We start from the raw sequence: 19154 nt of genomic DNA on the forward strand, positions 1-19154 counted from the left end.
ACAAGAGTCATACTGGAGGTATGATTAGAGAAGGGAGCCAGGAGACTATGATTTTCCCTCTGGGAGATTACTGTAAATGAAACCCAGAGGCTGGAGAGTTAACTAAAAGAGAAAGAGTTTTATTTGGGCTGTCATGTGCTCACCGGATACATTTCACTCTGGTGTGCCTTTATTTCCTCATCTGTGTGGGGAAATATACAGGCGAAAATGATGGCTAGGCTCTCTCCTGCTAATCCCGACATTTATGCACGTAAAAGCAATCTTTGCCTGCCAGTCTCTGCCTGCCAGTCTCCTTTTTCCAGGGCTTCTGTGTTTCAGAAAGACATGGCTCCTGGCAAACTAAAGAACAACATCATGATTTTAGCCCAAGAAATGGAAGGAATCTTATAAAGATGCAAGATACTTAGAGAGGGTAGATCTGGACTGTTTGGAATTTGTTCTGGGAAAGGAATATTTACTTTTACAGGGTGGATTAAATTGAGTTCCAAGTACGTTTATAAAAAGCAAGATTTTTTTCAGAAAGAGTGAGAATCAGCCCTGCCTCGCCCGAGGACTGAGCTCGGTGGAGCTGCTGCAGGGCTCCCCAAGCCCATGTACACAGCCCATGTGCACAGTGGAGCTGCCGGGACCTGCTGAGTGGGAGGACTTAGAGGAAAAAACCGCAACCAGCAACCAGTAAGCTACTCACCGGGGGTCTCTTCCAGACAAACTGGATGGGGAACTTCTGGCTATAGAAGAGAGAAGTCTCATCTGGTGGGAACTCAGGATCCACATAAAGAACGTTCTTTTCCAGACACTTCTTGTGAAGCTTCTCAAATGTCTTCTCTTTCACTCCGATAATAGGAAAATTGCGGCTGATGATGGCAGAATAGTTGCCACTTGGATTTCCACCCCCTGACTCAGTGGTACTGCCCTGGGCTGGATGGGCAACCGGCCCCGGGGACATGGGCTCAGCCCCTGTCCGCGAGGCCACGGAAGCGCTAATGACGGTCGGCATGGCAGGCAAATTTGGAAGGAAAAGATTTTTAAAGAAAACAAGAGGCAGCTACCTTCAAGGAAAGGAAGCAACTGCAAAGGGGAAGTTGGAGTGGTTCTGTCATCTGAGAGAAAAATGTCCACATCCAATTCAAAGTTTGAAGCCCATCAGAAGATCGTCCAGCTTACGTCCATCTTAAAGACTGAGCTGTGATCCCAAAGCCGTAGGTTTTCCTGAGGAAGGAGCTGTGAAGGATTTCTCCAGCAATTTTTACCTAGGGGCCTCCTATCAGAGGGAGAGAAAGAGAGTGAGGGTTGTGTTTCAGTGGCCTGAAGAAGCTTGAGCCAGGAAAACTAAAAATAGACATGAAGGAAGATCATGAGTATGAGAGCAAGGGAGAGGCTAGCGTGCAGCTAGACTGCGTGGTGGAGAGAGAAGGGCCTGGCTAAGGACATTTCTGTGTTGCCATGAAGTGCTGGTGTTGTCAGGACATGAAAGGGGAATATTTGAGTAAGTTGAACACTGGAAATTAGCAAAGAACTGCTGATGTGTCCTTGAATAGTCGGTGATACAGACTATCAAACTGTTGGCCGCCAAATTAATGGAAAACAATGTTGAAAAAAGCTAGCAAGGGTGAATGTGAGATGCTGAATTCTAGTAAAATATTGTAGGCATTTTTGAGAACATGATTATTTCTTTCTAAATCTCTAGGATATCCGAATATCATTTGGTTGGATTTGGCTTCTCTGCTAGAATGTTCTGGAGTCACTGTTCAATGGAACTGTCTGGGTGGAAAATGCTACTCTGCAGAGTCCTCAGCTGAGAAAATCTCTGCCTTTTCTTGCCCACCTGACCTAGCTACCTGTTGTCTCTCCCCACCCCCAAAATAAATACTGGGGCCAAATCTGCTACAATAAGTGCACCTGAGTACAGATTATTTAGGAACGCCACATCAGACATCTGAGTCAGAAGTGGGAATAGGATACTGAACCAAGTTGGCCATCAAGTTGAACCAAAAACGTTGGTTTCAGGCCTCTTAGATGAGAGCACAAGTGGCTCTGGGGAAGGGAACTTCCTGCCTGGCCTCCACCTTGTTTTCCACCCATGGTAGCTGCCACCCAGGCCTTAAGGAGATGGCCACACTCCAAGTGTGGCTGAGTGGAGGCTTGTCCCAGACTGCAGCCCTGCCTGTTCCCATGCGACCAGTCTCATTGGCCCAAAGCTAGAGGCTATGAGAGAAGGTGAGAAGTGACAGCTAGAACAGGGAGTGCTCCCGGGCTCATGATTCCTGGGGCGGCAGCTCTGAGAAGCCCTACGTCTGGAGTTGCAGCTTGTGGGAACCATCAGCCCTCTTGTCCCTCTAAGAAAATATCCAAGGATCTTTGCAACGAGTCTTGGAAAGACAGAATAGAGGAGGGCAGCCTCTGAAAGCTGACTGTCTAGGGTCAAAGTCTGGGCCTGCTGCTCACTAGCTGTGCCTGTGTAACTTTAGGTGATTTACTTCTTCCTTTCTTCCTGTGTCTCCGTTTTCTCACCTATAAATTGGGTACAATGATAGTCGTTCTGTTATTGAGTTGTTGTAAAAATTAAACAAGTTGTCTTAGGCACTCCATAAATGTTGTTGTTGTTAGAGATGATCTGAACTTTAATATTACTTTGGGGTCAGATCAAGTTGAATGACAGTCACTAATTGGTGCAAATCAGCATTCACTCCATGAGCACTTACTGAACATCTTCCATGTGTGCGGCACTGGGATAGGCGCAATCTGCCCGGGATCGTGTGGTCACAGCGTCTCCTATCACCCTGCACTAAAAGAGCCTCTAAGAAGACTGACTTCCACCCTCCAACTCACCAATGGCATGGAAAGCAAAGCAGGGGAGTTTCCTCCCCGCCCCCCCCATCATATGTTTGCGTCCCAGCCCAGTGCTCTATACCACCTTGAAATTCACAGCACCAACCCACGTTTTATTGTTTCTGCTTAGTGAGCTTCCTGTTTGCCCATAAGACTGTAAGTTCTGTGAAGATGGGAACTGGGTCCCCATTCCACCCTCAGAGTTAAGCATATAAAAGACTCCTAATAAATATGTATTGTATACCTGTTGAATGACATTTCCCTGTGTGAGGAGAAATTTCTTACACTTATTGCTTTGCTGGTACAATCAGCGTTTCTTGGCTGATTTGCCCCTGGGAGAGGAGCTGTGTCAGGGCCACACACATGCTGACTTCTCTTTCCTGGGCTGTCTAAGCCAGCTCCATCTGTTGGTAACTAAGACAAGTGTGTGATAGAGACGAGCCTCTTGTCATAGCAGGATGGGAATATCAAAAACAGAGTGCAAGATGCTATTCATTTTGCTCTACCAATTGTTGTGGATAAAAATCCCCTCTTGGATTAGCAGGTCCAAACTCAAGGTTCATTCAGCTGCAGAACTGCACAGCTGTAGAAATTCTTGCCATCAGAGAGAAATCCAATCTGAGCCCGTGAACAAAGGGCAGATAATGAGCATATGAACAGCTGCACATTTCAATTCCCGGAAGCCTCTTTAAGGATAAAGAGCTAGTTTTTAATACATATTTAATACATATTTCATAATACATATACATATGCAATATCCATGGCTGGAACGGTTGCTGTTGCACCAAGGCCAATTAATGGCTCCATATCACTGTCTTTTCCACCAATAAAGATGTCTTTGATTCAATGCTGTTGGAAGCAATGTATTTGCTATACCACCTACAATTCATTAAGTACCTACTGTGAGCTTGCCATTTCACATAGTTTTAAAAACTTGAAATTTTAGATTTACAAAAGAGTTGCAAAGATAGTCCAGAGTTCCCTCCTGTGTGCCCTTCACCCAGCTTCCCCTAATATCACCATGCATGGCACAAGGATTGAAACTGAGAAATTAATGTTGGTAAACTACTATTAACTAAACTACAAGACATATTTTGACTTCTTCAGTGTTTCCACTAATGGTTTTTCTTTTCTCTTCTGTTGCAGGACCTGATCCAGGGTCCCACATGGCATTTAACTGTCCTGTCTCCTTAGTGTCCTCCAATCTCTGACAGATCCACAGTCTTTGTCTCTCATGCCCTTGGCACTTTTGAAGAGTCCTTGTCAGGTATGCTGTAGAACGTCCCTCAACTTGAGTTTGTCTGATGTTTCTTACATGATTAGACCGAAGTTCTGGATTTGGGGGAAAGACTGTCACAGAGGTGAGGTGCATTCTCATCAAATCATACCTGGGGATACATAATATTGGTGTGTTTTATTATAGGTGATGCCAACCTTGATCGCTTGGCTAGGGTGGTGTTTACTGGGTTTCTCCAAAGTAATGTTAGTATGTTTTCCTTTCCAAATGCATAGAATATTTTTAATCTGTACAACAGTCCTGTGGGTTTGACTAATCTCATTTTACAACTAAGGAAACTTGAGATATTTGTTGTATTTTTTCAGTTAAGTCATGGAAAACTCACAGGAGTTCAGAGATTATGTCTTTTCTTTAACAAATGAGCAGACCAAGGCCTAGAGAGATTAAATGACATGGCTAAGATCACTCAGCCAGTTCACTGCAGAGCCAACTAGACTCCAGGTCTCCTGACTTCCAGTGACTGAGTAAATGTGTGACCAAGACGCCAGTAAAGTGAATTAGGCATAAGATCTCTGGATCCTTGCATATAAATAGTCAGTGCTTCCCTTCCCCTCACTCTGGCTGGAAACACCATCAGCCTGGCTGGGAACAACTGTCAAGAAGCAGCTGTCTAATTCTGGCTGGCCTCGCTGTAGCACTGCAGTGTTTAGCAGGGCTGGTCATAAGACAGGCAGATCTGATATCAGATGCCAAAGTCTCCTTTATTTCTCCTAGAATGCTAGTTATATGGCCTCCATTGTCTGTGGTTAATATGATAATCTGTTTCCAGTGGGGCCGCTGACGGCTTTCTATCCCCTGGGACGAGAAGTTATTTTAGTCTAGAGTGCCATCCCACCTGGAATTAGGCAGGGCATTCAGAGGGTTTGGTAGATGGAAATCTTAAAAGCAGAGTGGAATTCTTGATATTGTCATAGGAATTCCATTACTAGGAAGACTTTTAGGTAGGATGGTCAATTATGAGCTAAAAACCATTAAGCTCCAGATATTTAGGTGTTTTGACTGTGTTTCTGCTACCTATCCTTATGATATCGTGGAATGAAAGAGATGTGAAAAAGTGAAGGAATTCTGCACACAGGTCGAACTCCAGAATTGCGCTCTTAGGTATGGCTGTAGCAATCTGATTGGCCAGTTTGATTTAACCAGGATACAAGTCTTCGCTTAAGTTTAAGGCAAACTCATGAAGACAAGGTGGGCTTTCTGCTCTAAGGAGCCCTTAGGAGAATGGGCCGATCTGTGATTCGCTCTGCTCATGTTGACGCATGAGACTATGACCCTGGAGTTCACTTAGTTCTGAAGTGAGCTGCACCCCAGAACATAATTAGTCCTATAGGTCAATCTTAAATGAAACCAGCCTCCTTGGGCAGGGAATGTCTTGGCACCTAGTCAAACTGGAACCTACATGCTGGGATCACTTTGGGATCACTTCTACGAGGAACTGACCAACCCAGATCCACCATAGCGAGGATCTGCAGGATGACATTGATCTGGGAAAAGAAGGAAGGTTACCAAACCGGCTTTTCAAATGCGTGAAGGACTTTCCCTCGCCATTATACAGGGCATCTGCCTTAAATAAATGCCTGCCATAAGTGTGCATTCTAGTCCATTTCTTAGTGTAAATAGCCTCCTGAAGGCTCCTTGATCAGCTCCTGCCGTTAGACAAGACCTCTGTGGTGAAGCAACATAGAGTGCTGTCACAGTGTGGGTGGCACAGGGTCAGGGGCTGCTGGCCTGGTGCTCGGAAGACGGTATTTGTGTTCCCTGAAGTAGAGGACTCGGCCTGGCCCAGCATTTCTCAGGTGAAGAAGAGCTGATCTGACGAAGATTGCCAGTGGTCTGCAGCATCAGAACTAAAAGTATTTTCTTGTACTGGAGTTCACTGTTAACTCCATTCGTTTCACCCTATTTTACATGCCACAGCTTACAAGCTTTCACAACAATAGAAACTAAACGTTTTAAAGCTATTAGATATGATAGAGATGTGGCCCAGCGCTTTTGGTTTTAAGCTTTTTGTTTTGAAATAGTTTAAAACTTACAGGAAAGTTGAAAATACAGTATAAAGAATTCCTGTATACCCTTCACTCAGATTCTTCGATTATAACGTTTTAATACATTGTGCCTATTTTCTCTCCCTGTTTCTCTCTCTTATATATACAAAAATTTTTTTTCCTGAGACATTTGGGAGTAAGTTAGAGATATGACAGCCCATTACCCTTTAACGCTTCAGTATATATTTCCTAAAAACAAGAAAATTCTTCTATATAATCATAGAACAACACTCAAAATTAGGAAAATTACCATGTAATCAAAAGATCCCATTCAAATTTTGCCAACTCTCCAAATAATGTCCTTTATCGATTCAGAATCCAAGCCAAGATCACACATTTGTTGTCATGTCTCTTTAGTCCCCACTTCAATCTGGAATAGTTCCTTAGACTTGTTTTTTATGGCCTTCATATTTTTTTTTAAAGATTTTATTTTTCCTTTTTCTCCCAAAGCTCCCCAGTACATAGTTGTGTATTTTTAGTTGTGGGTCCTGCTAGTTGCGGCATGTGGGATGCCACCTCAGTGTGGCTCGACGAGCGGTGCCATGTCCGTGCCCAGGATTCAAAGTGGCGAAACCCTGGGCCACTGAAGCAGAGTTCATGAACTTAACCACTCGGCCACAGGGCCGGCCCCTACGGCCTTCATATTTTGAAGAGTATAGGATGACCCTCAATTTCAGTTTATTTATTGTAACTTTTACTTAAATGAAATCACTCAGTAAACATTTTATTAAAAACATACTTCTGTGTTGATACATATGGATTGTTATTTTAATGGTTGCATAATATTCCACTGTAAGAAAGGGCTATTTTTATCCAATCCCCTGTTAAAGGACATTTAGCTTATTTCTAGTTTTCAACATTGTAGTTAGTAGCTCTGAGCAATTTAATGGATTTACCTGAAGTGGAATTGCTGGGTTATAGCATGCACATTTAAAATTTTGATACTACTGCCAGATTGCCATACTAAAAGATCGTACTTATTTTTAATTCCACCAATGATCCACAAAAATGCCTATTCCCCCTACCAGTGTCAGCACTGGACATTTTCACTTTTTTTAATCTTTGCCAATTAGGCAAAAAAAAACCCAAAAAACATTTCTTTGATTATTAATGAGGCTGAGCATCTTTCATGCTTCTTTGTTTCAATTTCTTTTGTGAATTACCTTTGCCCATGTTTCTGTTGGGCAGTTTCTGTTTTTAAACTGATCTGTCAACTCATTCCTTAGCATTTAAGTCTCGAAGGAAAGACACAGTATGCATTCATTTTAGTGCTTCGTCTGAATCTCTGCTGAAAGGATTCTAATTTCTTACATAAAATCCAGTTTCCTGAGAAAACATATCAAAAAGTATCTACAAGGTGTGGAGAGTCATAAAAGAAATCTTAAGTAAATTGGAGTCAGGAAGACCTAGAGGGGGAGCTCTCACCCCTGTCACACATTGTCAACAACACCAAACAGGAAGAGACTACGCTTGCATCTGGGACAGGAAGTAAAACTGCTTTACTACTGCAGGAAGATTCCTCTCCCCACCTGCCGAGAGCCCAGCCAATGAGAAGCTGTTGCCGCCCCGAAATGTTACTTTCCACCGTGGACTTTCCTTTAGAACAGTCCCTCCCTACTCCCCCTTTTTTTCTCTACAAAAGCAGCTCCCTTCCTTTGTTTTTGGATTTGCCTATGGTTTGCCATAGCACGCACATCCCAAATTGCAATTCTTTTGGTTATTTCGAAATAAACTCATTTTGAGGATAAAATAACAAGTGAATTTGCTTTTTAAATTGACAAAGGTAACTGAACACCTTTAGGCCAACTCAGCCCCCACATAGCTCTCTGGTACATAACTTCAGAAATCGGAGGTGGGTAAGGTGTGAGAAGCAATAAGAGCAGAGAACAGTCAAAAACACCCAGACTATATTTCTCGCCACTCAACGTCTCTAGTTGAACGTTTCAGTATAGTTCTGGGTCAAGACAGAGCAGTTCCTCTCTAACTTACTCTACTAGTTCTCATTTCATTCCTTCCTCCAAAAATATTTTAAATGGAAGAATAGACATGCAATAAATGTTGATCTGAATATAGGTCTTAATTATTCAGCTTTAAATGCTATTAAAACCCATCATTTATATTAGGTAAGAACACCCAGGTTTCAGGTTAAGTCTTATTGTAGGCTGGCAAGGGAAATTTGAAGCTGGGAAATATGACTTTAGCTCATGTAGGTCTTTTTCCTTTCTCCTTAATTACAAAACTTAAAGAAATAGGAGCAAAGTATCTGCATACGTCTGTGTGAGCTTATATATGGTGCAAAGCTCAAATCTCAACTGATACAATGAAACGTGTTCCCCAAGGAAATGCACAGCGTTTACTACATCTGGAGGAAGAGTCCTATGTCAGAAAAGTAAATCAGAAACAAATACATTTAATTCTCACTTTTTAATCAATCAAATCCATTAGTTACGCAATTACAGAGAACAGTTACTGAAAGCCAAGTCTAATGGTGCTCTGGCAGAGCTAAGACAACTATAACACACTCTTGGGGACATACAGTCTAGCAGGGCAATGAGACAGACAGACCTGAAACATTAAGGGATCGTCCCTGAGAATAAGTACAGCACATGTTATAAATACGGCAGCATTTCAGAGAGGGGCAAAATCACCGCTTATGGGCAAGGGGGAGTAGGGGTGACAGGGTGGTTAGAAAGACTTCATGGAAAAGTGGGATTTGAGTAGGGCCTGTGCAGAGGGTAAGATCTGCATAGGTAGAGGGAAGGCAGTGGATATTGGGGCCCAGGGAACAAAAGGCAGAGATGGCAGCTGGCAAGTTGCTAAGCAGAAGAAGTCTGATAAGAAAATGTGCATGTGGAGGGGTGCTGAGGACATGAGGCAGCCCCAACAGACGCTGTGGCAGGCAGCAGGGAGTCATGGTGTCACCAGAGCAGGGAGCGTCCTGAGGAAATGTATGTTGTAATGTTCTAATCCATGCCAAGCCGTACTGGAGCCTGAGGCAAAAGGAAAACTCGGTAATACCGATCCCATCTTTATTTAAAATTTTGGTATTTTCTTCATCATGGATTTTTTTGCATTAATTTTGACTTTTAAAAATACTGCACTAAAATATTATTTACTTTGATTACTATAGGGTTTTTGCCACCCCTTTACATTCTGTGCCCAAGGCAAGTGCCTCATCCTCGTCCCAGCCTGCGGTCTATTCTGAAGTTCGGTGATGGGGACATGGTGTTTATTTTATTATTATAAATTAGAGCTTACTCATGTTACAAATATTCTTTGGCCAGTAGAAAATATTTAAGAAAAACAATTAAGATAAAGAAGTTAGAACTTTAAGAAGACTAATTTAGAACTTTGGAACCCAGAAAGCATGACAGGGAAGAGAATCCTTTGTGTCCCTGAGCCAGTCTAGGGGAGTATACTCCCTGTTGCTGCGACGTACGCAGTGCAAGCAGAAAAGGGTTGTTTTCCCCACGTCTAAGTGGGCGAAAGATAACTGCAAGGGGTACCAGAGCTGCTGTCCACTTGGGGACAGGCCTCGAGAAACTCAGCTGCTGTAGCCTGAGTGACTCTGCTGCAGGGGCTGAGGCAAGATTCCACCAATGGGCCACAGGAGGTGGGCCCGGCCCACATCTCACAGCAAACACACCCATCGAAGCTGTGCTCAGAGAGCAGCTGCTCACTGGGCTACAGGTCTAACCACGGAGCCACAGCCCAAGAAGCAATGGAAGATTCATGAACTCTATAAATATCTCGGGGCTACTTGCATCAGGAAAAGAGGTGGTATTTGACTCAAAGAGTATTACTAGTACATCCACAAATGTAAAATCTGAAACCTATTGTTCATTGGTAAACTGGTGACTCATGAAAGATGATTGTTCTGAGCCAGAGCAGTCAATTAGCATGTAGCACAAATCTCAAAAAAGGCCAAGGGAAAGGCCGACAGGTGCAGGCTGTTCCTGCACTCGTCCCCAGGCGCGCTTCTCTGTCATTTGACGTGGACCTCCCAGTCAGTACCAATGTCCAGTGAGAGCTTCTCCAGGCTCAAGGTGGATGTTTTGGCACAATATACAAAAGCCACAGGCTGGTCTTCACCACCTAAATATCAAGACAATAAAAGGGAAAATTTGATGAATATCTAGGAGAGAAAAATCTTTTCTTTGTGTGAAATGTTTCTAACTCTGCATTAAAACCTTATACCCCACTTAGGAGAATCCAAATTAACAGCACTTTTACCCATGGACTTCCATGAGTTTTTTAAAGATTAAACGCTCCAGTGTTTTGAGCACAAGAATGGTTGAAGAGAAACTGTAAGGAACAAAGTGATTTGTCCACGAAATTCAGTAGGTAAGGAAGGATATAGCCCATCCTATAACCTTTAAGAAATTCCATAAACATGAGTAGGATTCTCCAGGGCTTCAGACATGTACAGTTTAAAAAATATTCAGAGAAGTTACAACAGTATTTCAAGCCTCAAATAATATCCCGTAAAAAAATATTAACAGCTTACAGAGAGCAGAAAGACCAGTTGATGAAGGGCAGCAGAATGGCTTGACTCTCTCTAGATGCTAGTATATTTGACCTCTACCAGGAAGTGCAGAGTCCACTTGGCTAAGTGTATTGTGTCAGTTTTAGGACTAACCATCTCTTCACTATAGATACTTCTATGTTTACAAAAACAAATGGCTTATTTCCTCACCAGATGAGTGGGTGGTCACAGAAGATGGCTTCTTCTTGAGGCCTAGGATAAAGATCTGCTCCACCACACACTTGCTGGGATAACGACCTCTCTCATCGGCACAACTGGAATAGATACAAATGGCATTAGGAAAAAGAGAGGAACAGGGGTTTGGATTGGTTACTAGGGCAACATCCTCAGCCTTGTTAGTTCCCCTCCCATCTTTCCCTATGGAGGCAAGAACCATAAAGTTGTCACATTTACAAGGATGAAGAGTTGAAAAAAGATGATTATGTGCTGAGGACTAGCTAACCAGTAGCCAAACTAATCTCCTTTTAACAAGTGGTTTGGAGAGAAATCACCTGAGGACACTGAAGTCACAAATGTGACTTGGACACTGCAATCAAATTGTAAAAATCAGACACTTAATGAATTGATGAATGGATAAATAAATGGGATTAATGGGAACTTAAATTGAATTCTTTTTTACTTTTTAGAGAGGAAAGGAAAAGAAGATGGAGACAATAAGGAAGGGAGTTTCATGGGGCAATTGAAGAATACTCCAGGGGAACTCTGGACCAAGATGACAATGTAAGAATCTCCTGAATTTTCCTCCTCCGATGGAGACACTGAATGTAAAACTACATACAGAGCAATTTCCTTTCAGAGAAATCCAGAAACTAGTTGAGTGACTCCTATACATTGGGCGACTGAGAAAATACCCACATCAAAACAAGCAGGAAAGGCTGGAAACACTCTCATCATAACCCTTACCCCTGGCACAGTGCCATACAATTGGGAGGGAAACCCCAACTCCCAGCTTCTCCCTGAAGAGTGAGGCCAGGCTGACTGACGAGGTTCATCTCCTACACAAGACTGAGTGGCTGTTTTATCTAATCTGCAGAAACCAACATAGAGAGTCAAGGAAAATGAAGAAACAAGGGAATATGTTCCAAACCAAAGAATACAATTAAGCCACAGAAAATGACCTTAATTAAATGGAGATAAGTTATTTACCTGATAAAGATTTCAAAATAATGATCATAAAGATGCTTACTGAGGTTAGAGAACAATGCGTTAACAAAGTGAGAATTTCAAAAAAGTGATAGAAAATATGAAAAAGTACCAAACAGAAACTGTAGAGTTAAACAATACAATAACTGGACTGAAAAATTCAATAAAGGCTTTCAACAACAGGCTAGATCAAGTGGAAGAAAGGATCAGCGAACTTGAAGACAGGGCAGTGGAATTCATCCAATCAGAGGAGCAAAAAGAAAAAAGAATGAGAAAGAGTGAGGACAGCTTAAGGGACTTAGGGGACACCATCAAGTGGACCAATATATGCATCATATAGGGGTCCCAGAAGAAGACAAGAAGAGAAAGGGGCAGAAAGCTTATTAAAAGAAATAATGGTTGAAAACTTCCCTAACCTGGGGAAATAAACAGACATCCAGATCCAGGAAGCCTACTGAGCACCAAATATGATGAAACTAAAGAAGCCACACCAAGATACATGTCATTAAATTGTCAAAAGTTAAAGACAAAGGGAGACTCTTGAAAGCAGCAAGTGAAAAGCAATTTGTAATGTACAAGGGAACGCCCATAAGACTATCAGTAGATTTTTTAGCAGAAACCTTGCAGGCCAGAAGGGAGTTGGATGATAGATTCAAAGAAAAAAAGTGTCAATCAAGAACATTCTACCCAACAAAGTTTTTCTTCAGAATTAAAGAAGAGACGAGGAGCTTTCCAGAAAGCAAAAGCTGAAGGAGTCCATCACCACTAGACTAGCCTTACAAGAAATGTTAAAGGTAGTTCTTCAAGCTGAAATGAAAAGATGCTAAGTCATAACATGAAAACATATGAAAGTATTAAACTCATTGGTAAAGGTAAATATGTAGTTAAATCCAGAATACTCTAATGATGTAATGGTGGTGGGTAAATCACTTACAACTCTTGTATAAAGGTTAAAAGAGAAAAGTATTAAAAATAACGATAGCTATAATAATTTGTTAGTGGATACACAATATAAAAAGATATCAATTGTGACATCAAAAGCATAAAATGTGGGGAGGAGAGTGTAAAAATGTAGAGCTTTTTATGTGTTGAAAATTAAGCTGTTATTGGCTTAATATAGACTGTTATAACTAAAAGATGTTTTATGTAAACCTTATGGTAACCACAAAGCAAAAACCTATAGCAAATATACAAAGGATAAAGAGAAAGGAATCAAAACCTACTACTAGAGAAAATCACCAAATTACAAAGGAAGAGAGGAACAAAGGAACTACAGAACAGCCAGAAAATAATTAACAAAATGTCAATAGTAAGTCCTAAAATAATTTCTTTAAATGTATTTGGATTAAATTCTCCAATCAAAAGAGACAGAGTTGCTGAGTGGCTAAAAACACAAGATCCAACTATATGCTGCCTATAAGAGATTCCCTTCAGCTTTTGTTTTTTGAGGAAGATTGGCCCTGAGCTAACATCTGTTGCCCAATCTTCCCCTTTTCATTTTCCCTCCCCAAAGCCCCAGTATATAGTTGTATATCCTAGTTTCAGGTCATTCCAGTTCTTCCATGTGAGATGCCTCCACAGCACGGCTTGATGAATGGAGCATAGGTCCACACCCAGGATCTCAACTGGCGAACCCCAGGCCATGGAAACGGTATGTGTGAACTTAACCACTCAGCCATGGGGCCAGCCCCCTCACTTCAGCTTTAAGGACACATGCAGACTGAAAGTGAAGGGATGGAAAAAGATATTCCATGCAAGTGGAAACCAAAAGAAAGCAGAGAGAGCTATATTTATATCAGACAAAACAGACTTTCTGCCAAAGAATGTAATAAGAGACAATGAAGGTCATTATATAATGATAATGGGGTCAATTCATTAAAAGGTGACAACATTTGTAAATATTTATGCACCCAACATTGGAGCACTCAAATGTATAAGGCAAATATTAACAGATATGAAGGGAGATATAGACAGCAATACAATAATAGTAGTGGATTTCAATACCCCACTTTCAACAATGGATAGATCATCTAGACAGGAAATCAATAAATGTTGGACTTAAACTATATATTAGACCACATGGACCTAACAGATATATACAGAACATTCCATTCAGTAGCAGCAGAATACACATTTTTCTCAAGCACACATGGAACATTCTCCAGGACAGATCATATGTTAGGCCAAAAAACAATTCTTAACAAATTTAAGAAGACTGAAATTATATCAAGCATCTTTTCTGACCATAATGGTAATGATAGTAGAAATCAATTAGAAGAAGAAAACTGGAAAATTCAAAAATATGTGGAGATTAAATTATAAGTTCCTGAACAATCAATGGGTTAAAGAAGAAATCAAAAGAGAAATAAAATATCTTGAGACAAATGAAAATGGAAACACAACATACCAAAACTTACGGGCTACAGCAAGAGCAGCTCTAACAGGAAACTTTAAGGCAATAAATGCCTACATTAAGAAAAAAGAGAGATCTTAAATAAACAACCTAACTTAACACCTCAACGAAGGAGAAAAAGAAGAACAAATGACGCCTGAAGTTAAGCAGGAGGAAGGAGGAAATAACAAAGATCAGAGTGGAAATAAATGAAGTAGAAACTAAAAAGACAATAGAAAAGATCAATGAAATCAAAAGGTGGTTTTTGAAAAGATAAACAAAATATACAAACCTTTAGACTTACCAAGAAAAAAAAGAGAGAGGACTCAAATAAATAAAATCAGAAATGAAAGAGGAGACATAACATTTGACACCAAAGAAATACTAAGGATCATAAGAAACTACTATTAACAATTATATACCAACAAATTGGATAAGCTAGAAGAAACGAATACATTACTAGAAATATACAACCTACCAATACTGAATCAGGAAGAAACAGAAAATCTGAACAGACCAATTACTTAGTAAGGAGATTGAATCAGTAATCAAAAACCTCCCAAAAAAGAAAAGTCTGGACCACATGGCTTCACTGGTGAATTCTACAAAATATTTAAAGGATTAATACCAATCCTTTTCAAACTCTTCCAAAAAACCAGAAGAGGAGCGAACACTTCCAAACTCATTTTATGAGACCAGTATTACCCTGAGACCAAGGTCAGCAAGGACACTATAAGAAAAGAAAATTACAGGTCCATATCCTTATGAACACAGATGCAAAAATCCTCAACCAAATATTAGCAAACTGAATTCAACAGATCATTAAAAGGATCATACACCATGACCAAGTCGGATTTATTCCTGGGATGCTGAGATGGTTCAACATATGCAAATGAATAAATGTAATATAGCACATTAATAAAAGGAGGGATAAAAATCATATGATCAACTTAATAGATGCAGAAAAAGTGACAAAATTCAACATCCTTTCATGACAAAAACTCTTAACAAATTGGGTACAGAAGGAACATACCTCAACATAATAAAGTCCGTATATTACAAGCCCACAGCTAACATTAGAGTCAACATCTCAGCTTTTCTCTTGTTAAGACAAGAATGCTTGCTCACACCACTTTTATTCAACATAGTACTGGACATCCTAGCCAGAACAATCAGGCAAGAAAAAGAAATAAAAAGCATCCAAGTTGCAAAGAAAGTAGTAGAATTGTTTCTATTTGTAGAGGATATGATATTATATATAGAAAACCTTAAAGAGTCCATGAAAAAACTGTTAGAACTGTTAGAATAAATGAATTCAGTAAAGTTGAAGGATACAAAATCAATATATAAAAATAGTTGCATATCTATTCATTAACAATGAAACTGGTGGAAAGAGAAATTAAGAAAACAGTCCCATTTACAATAACATCAAAAAGAATAAAATACTCAGGAACGAATTTAACCAAGAAGGTGAAAGATCTAAAAACTGAAAACTATAAGACATTGATGAAAGACATTGAAGCAGATTCAAACAAATGGAAAGATATTCTGTGTTCATGGTTGGAAGAATTAATATTGTTAAAATGTCCATGCTACAAAGCCTTTCTACAGATTCAATGAAATCCCTATCAAAATTCCAAAGGCATTTTTCACGAAAGTTGAAAAAAAATTCTAAAATTCATATGGAACCACAAAAGACCCCAAATAGCTAAAGCAATCTTGAAAAAGAACAAAGCTGGAGGCATCACAATTCCTGATTTCAAACTATATTACAAAGCTAAAGTAATCAAAACTATATGGTATTGGCATAAAAATAGACACAGAGATCTGTGGAACAGAACAGAGAGCCCACAAATAAACCCAGGCATATATGGTCAATTAATTTTTGACAAAGGAGCCAAAATTATAAAATGGGGAAAGGAAAGTCTCTTCAATAAATGGTTTTGGGAAAACTGGACGTCCACATGCAAAAGAATGAAACTGGACCCTTATCTTACACCACACACAAAAATCAACTCAAAATGGATTAAAGATTTGAACATAAGTCCTGAAACCATAAAACTCCTAAAAGAAAACATAAGGGTAAGGTCCTTAACATTGGTCTTGGCAACGATTGTTTTGGATTTGACACCAAAGCAAAGGCAACAAAAGCAAAAATAAACAAGTGGGGCTACATCAAACTAAAAAGCTTCTGCACAGCAAAGGAAATCAATAACAAAATGAAAAGGCAACCTATGGAATGAGAGAAAATATCTGTAACCACATATCTGATAAGGAGTTAATGTCTAAAATATACAGGGAACTCATATAACTCAATAGCAAAAAAACTAATAACTCAATTAGAAAATGGACAAAGGACCTGAATAGACATTTTTCCAAAGAAGACATACAAATAGTCTACAGGTACATGAAAGGGTGTTCAACATCACTAATCCTCAGGGAAATGCAAATCAAAATCATGATGAGATATCCTCTGACATCTGTTAGGATGTCTATTATCAAAAAGAGAAGAGATAACAAATGCTGGTGAGAATGTGAAGAAGACAGAATCCTTGTACACTGTTGGTGGGAGTGTAAACTGGTATAACCACTAAGGAAAACAGTATGGAGGTTCCTTGAAAAATTAAAAATAGAACTACTATATAGGGACCGGCCTGGTGGCATAGTGGTTAGGTTTGTATGCTCTGCTTTGGCAGCCTGGGGTTCGCCAGTTCGGATCCCAGGCATGGACCTAGCACCGCTTGTCAAGCCATGCTGTGGCAGGAGTCCCATGTATAAATAGAGGAAGATGGGCATGCATGTTAGCTCAGGGCCAATCTTCCTCAAGCAAAAAGAGGAAGATTGGCAGTGCATGTTAGCTCAGGGCTACTCTTCCTCCAAAAAAAAAAAAGAACTACCATATAATCCAGGAATCCCACCTCTGGGTATATATCTGAAGGAAATACTGTCTCGGAGAGATGTTTGCACCCCCATGTCCATTGCAGCATTATTCACAATAGCCAAGATATGGAAACAATCTAAGTGTCTGTCAAGGGATGAATGGATGAAGAAGACGTGGGATATATATACAATGGAATATTTTTCAGCCTTAAAAAAGATGGATATCCTGCCATTTGTGACAACATGAATGAATCTGGAGGGTATTGTGCTAAGTGAAATAAACCAGAAAGAGAAAGACAAATACTGCATGGCATCATTTATATATGGAATGTTAAAAAAAAAAAAGGTTGAACTCACAGAAACAGATTGTAGAATGATGGTTGCCAGGGGCTAGTGGGTGGGAGAAATGGGGAGACGCTGGTATAAAGGTACAAACTTTCAGTTATAAAATGAATAAGGTCTGAGGATCTAATGTATAACATGGTGACTATAGCTGATAATACATACTGTATAATTGAAATTGGCCAAGAGAGTAGAACTTAAGTATTCTCTCCAATAAAAAAAAGGTAAATATGTAAGGCAAAGGATGTGTTAACTAACTTGGTGGGAATCCTTTTACAATGTATGTGTATATTAAATCATCACATTGTACACTTTAAATAAATTTTCATTTTATTTGTTAATTACACCTTAATGAAGCTGGAAAAAAAAGAAAAGAAAAATACTCCACAAATGACATTTAGCATTAATTTTTTAAAAGAAGACCTTAAAATGTCAGCTGTGCATTTGAGGATAACAAAAGGATAGCATAATTTATTTAAGAAAGCACACATTACCTGTTGATCAAAACACCTGAACAGAATGAAAACTTCCTGTGCAAGAATTGCTTCTGGTGGACGTATTGGAATGAATGGCCATCATCAAGATAGAATTCACCCACGGCAGAACCCTGGAGAATAAATCACAGATAGAGAGTGTGCTTATATAATAGCTTTCTAGGAAAAGAAAGACACTTCCTAAAGGGAAATAATAGATTAAAAAGTTGTGAAAAATTATGTTAAACAATAGTTTAATAGTCAAGCTGTACAAAGTAGTTGTGCAAATATATACATTTGATACCCATTAGTGAAATAATATGAATAAAGAAGTCACATAAGAGGAGCACAAAGAGGCCATTTTGAAAGAAATTTTAACTATGAAGTATGTTCGGTGGCATAGGTGGCTTTCCTGAAAATACTATCCTACAACGTGACAACAGGTCAAGAAAAGTTCACAGAATGAAACTGAAGTTAAAAAAAATTAGTATTTGATGGATGAGATCAACTATCTTTAGAAGACCCTTCATCTAGAGAAAGGTGTGTAGTTCCTACTTCCTTTTAGGAGGACCCCTTTTGCGAGTCAGACAATGTCACAGCACTCCATATGGCAGTTTACTGTTATCGACAGTGCTTGACGTGCTATGGATCTCGAGTCTCTTGTACTTCTTCCGTGGCCTCTCATGGGCCCCAGGCCCATAGTGTGGCTCAAGACGACATGTGTAAGTGAAACAGATGGAAAAGAAAGATGTAAGAAAAAGAAAGCTTAATTATTTTATAATATTTGCATGAGAGTCAGAATTTGTGTTTGGTGCTGTATTTGGGCAAATGGATAGCAGAGGAATCTGCAATGGGCCTCACTGGCTCAAAAGATCTTTTCAAAAGGACAGATCAATTCTGGATCCTTCCAGGCTTTCCCTGAGGAGATTTTAGTTGTTTGAGCCATTTGATGAGAACAGAAGTCATTGTTTGGGGATGGTGTCCCTAAAATGTTGCATAGACAAAGTAGCCTTTTACAGGAGATGGAGTTTCAGGGCTAATCCATGTGGCAGGCTGCCTGTGGCCCAATGAGCTTTTGGTCCAGTGGTAATCAGTGCCAAGCTAGAACACCAAGGGTCAGGATGCCCCACAGGAAATTTCTATCATTTCTAGTTCTCAGAGTCCCTTAAGAACAATTCCAGGAAAGTCAGACAAGCTGGACAATGGT

General features: G+C 40.0%; 2 protein-coding genes and 1 long non-coding RNA gene across 6 annotated transcripts in view; 1 reads left to right on the plus strand and 2 right to left on the minus strand.

The window, feature by feature from the left end:
• CAPN3 (calpain 3) overlaps window positions 1-1288 on the minus strand; it is a 43883-nt gene extending 42595 nt beyond the window's left edge. For both annotated transcript variants that reach the window (XM_001503281.5, XM_001503274.5), the window contains exon 1: window positions 689-1288. In XM_001503281.5, coding sequence (XP_001503331.1) covers window positions 689-997 — 309 coding nt within the window. In that variant the 5' untranslated portion in view covers window positions 998-1288. The remainder of the gene's footprint in view (window positions 1-688) is intronic.
• Window positions 200-12525, plus strand: LOC102149955 (uncharacterized). Its single transcript, XR_011427280.1, has 3 exons — window positions 200-2468; window positions 3976-4096; window positions 11344-12525. It is a non-coding gene; the product is annotated as an uncharacterized lncRNA (long non-coding RNA).
• GANC (glucosidase alpha, neutral C) overlaps window positions 8581-19154 on the minus strand; it is a 74708-nt gene continuing 64134 nt past the window's right edge. For all 3 annotated transcript variants that reach the window (XR_011427230.1, XM_023619222.2, XM_023619234.2), the window contains exons 22-24: window positions 17969-18081; window positions 10868-10971; window positions 8581-10266 (exon numbers count right to left, since the gene is read on the minus strand). Coding sequence is in view for 2 of the 3 variants with exons in the window: in XM_023619222.2 (XP_023474990.1) it covers window positions 10157-10266; window positions 10868-10971; window positions 17969-18081 (327 nt within the window). In the remaining variant the exon portion in view is untranslated. The remainder of the gene's footprint in view (window positions 10267-10867; window positions 10972-17968; window positions 18082-19154) is intronic.

Source organism: Equus caballus, chromosome 1 (assembly GCF_041296265.1).
Source record: "Equus caballus isolate H_3958 breed thoroughbred chromosome 1, TB-T2T, whole genome shotgun sequence".
NCBI classification, from domain to species: Eukaryota; Metazoa; Chordata; class Mammalia; order Perissodactyla; family Equidae; genus Equus; species Equus caballus.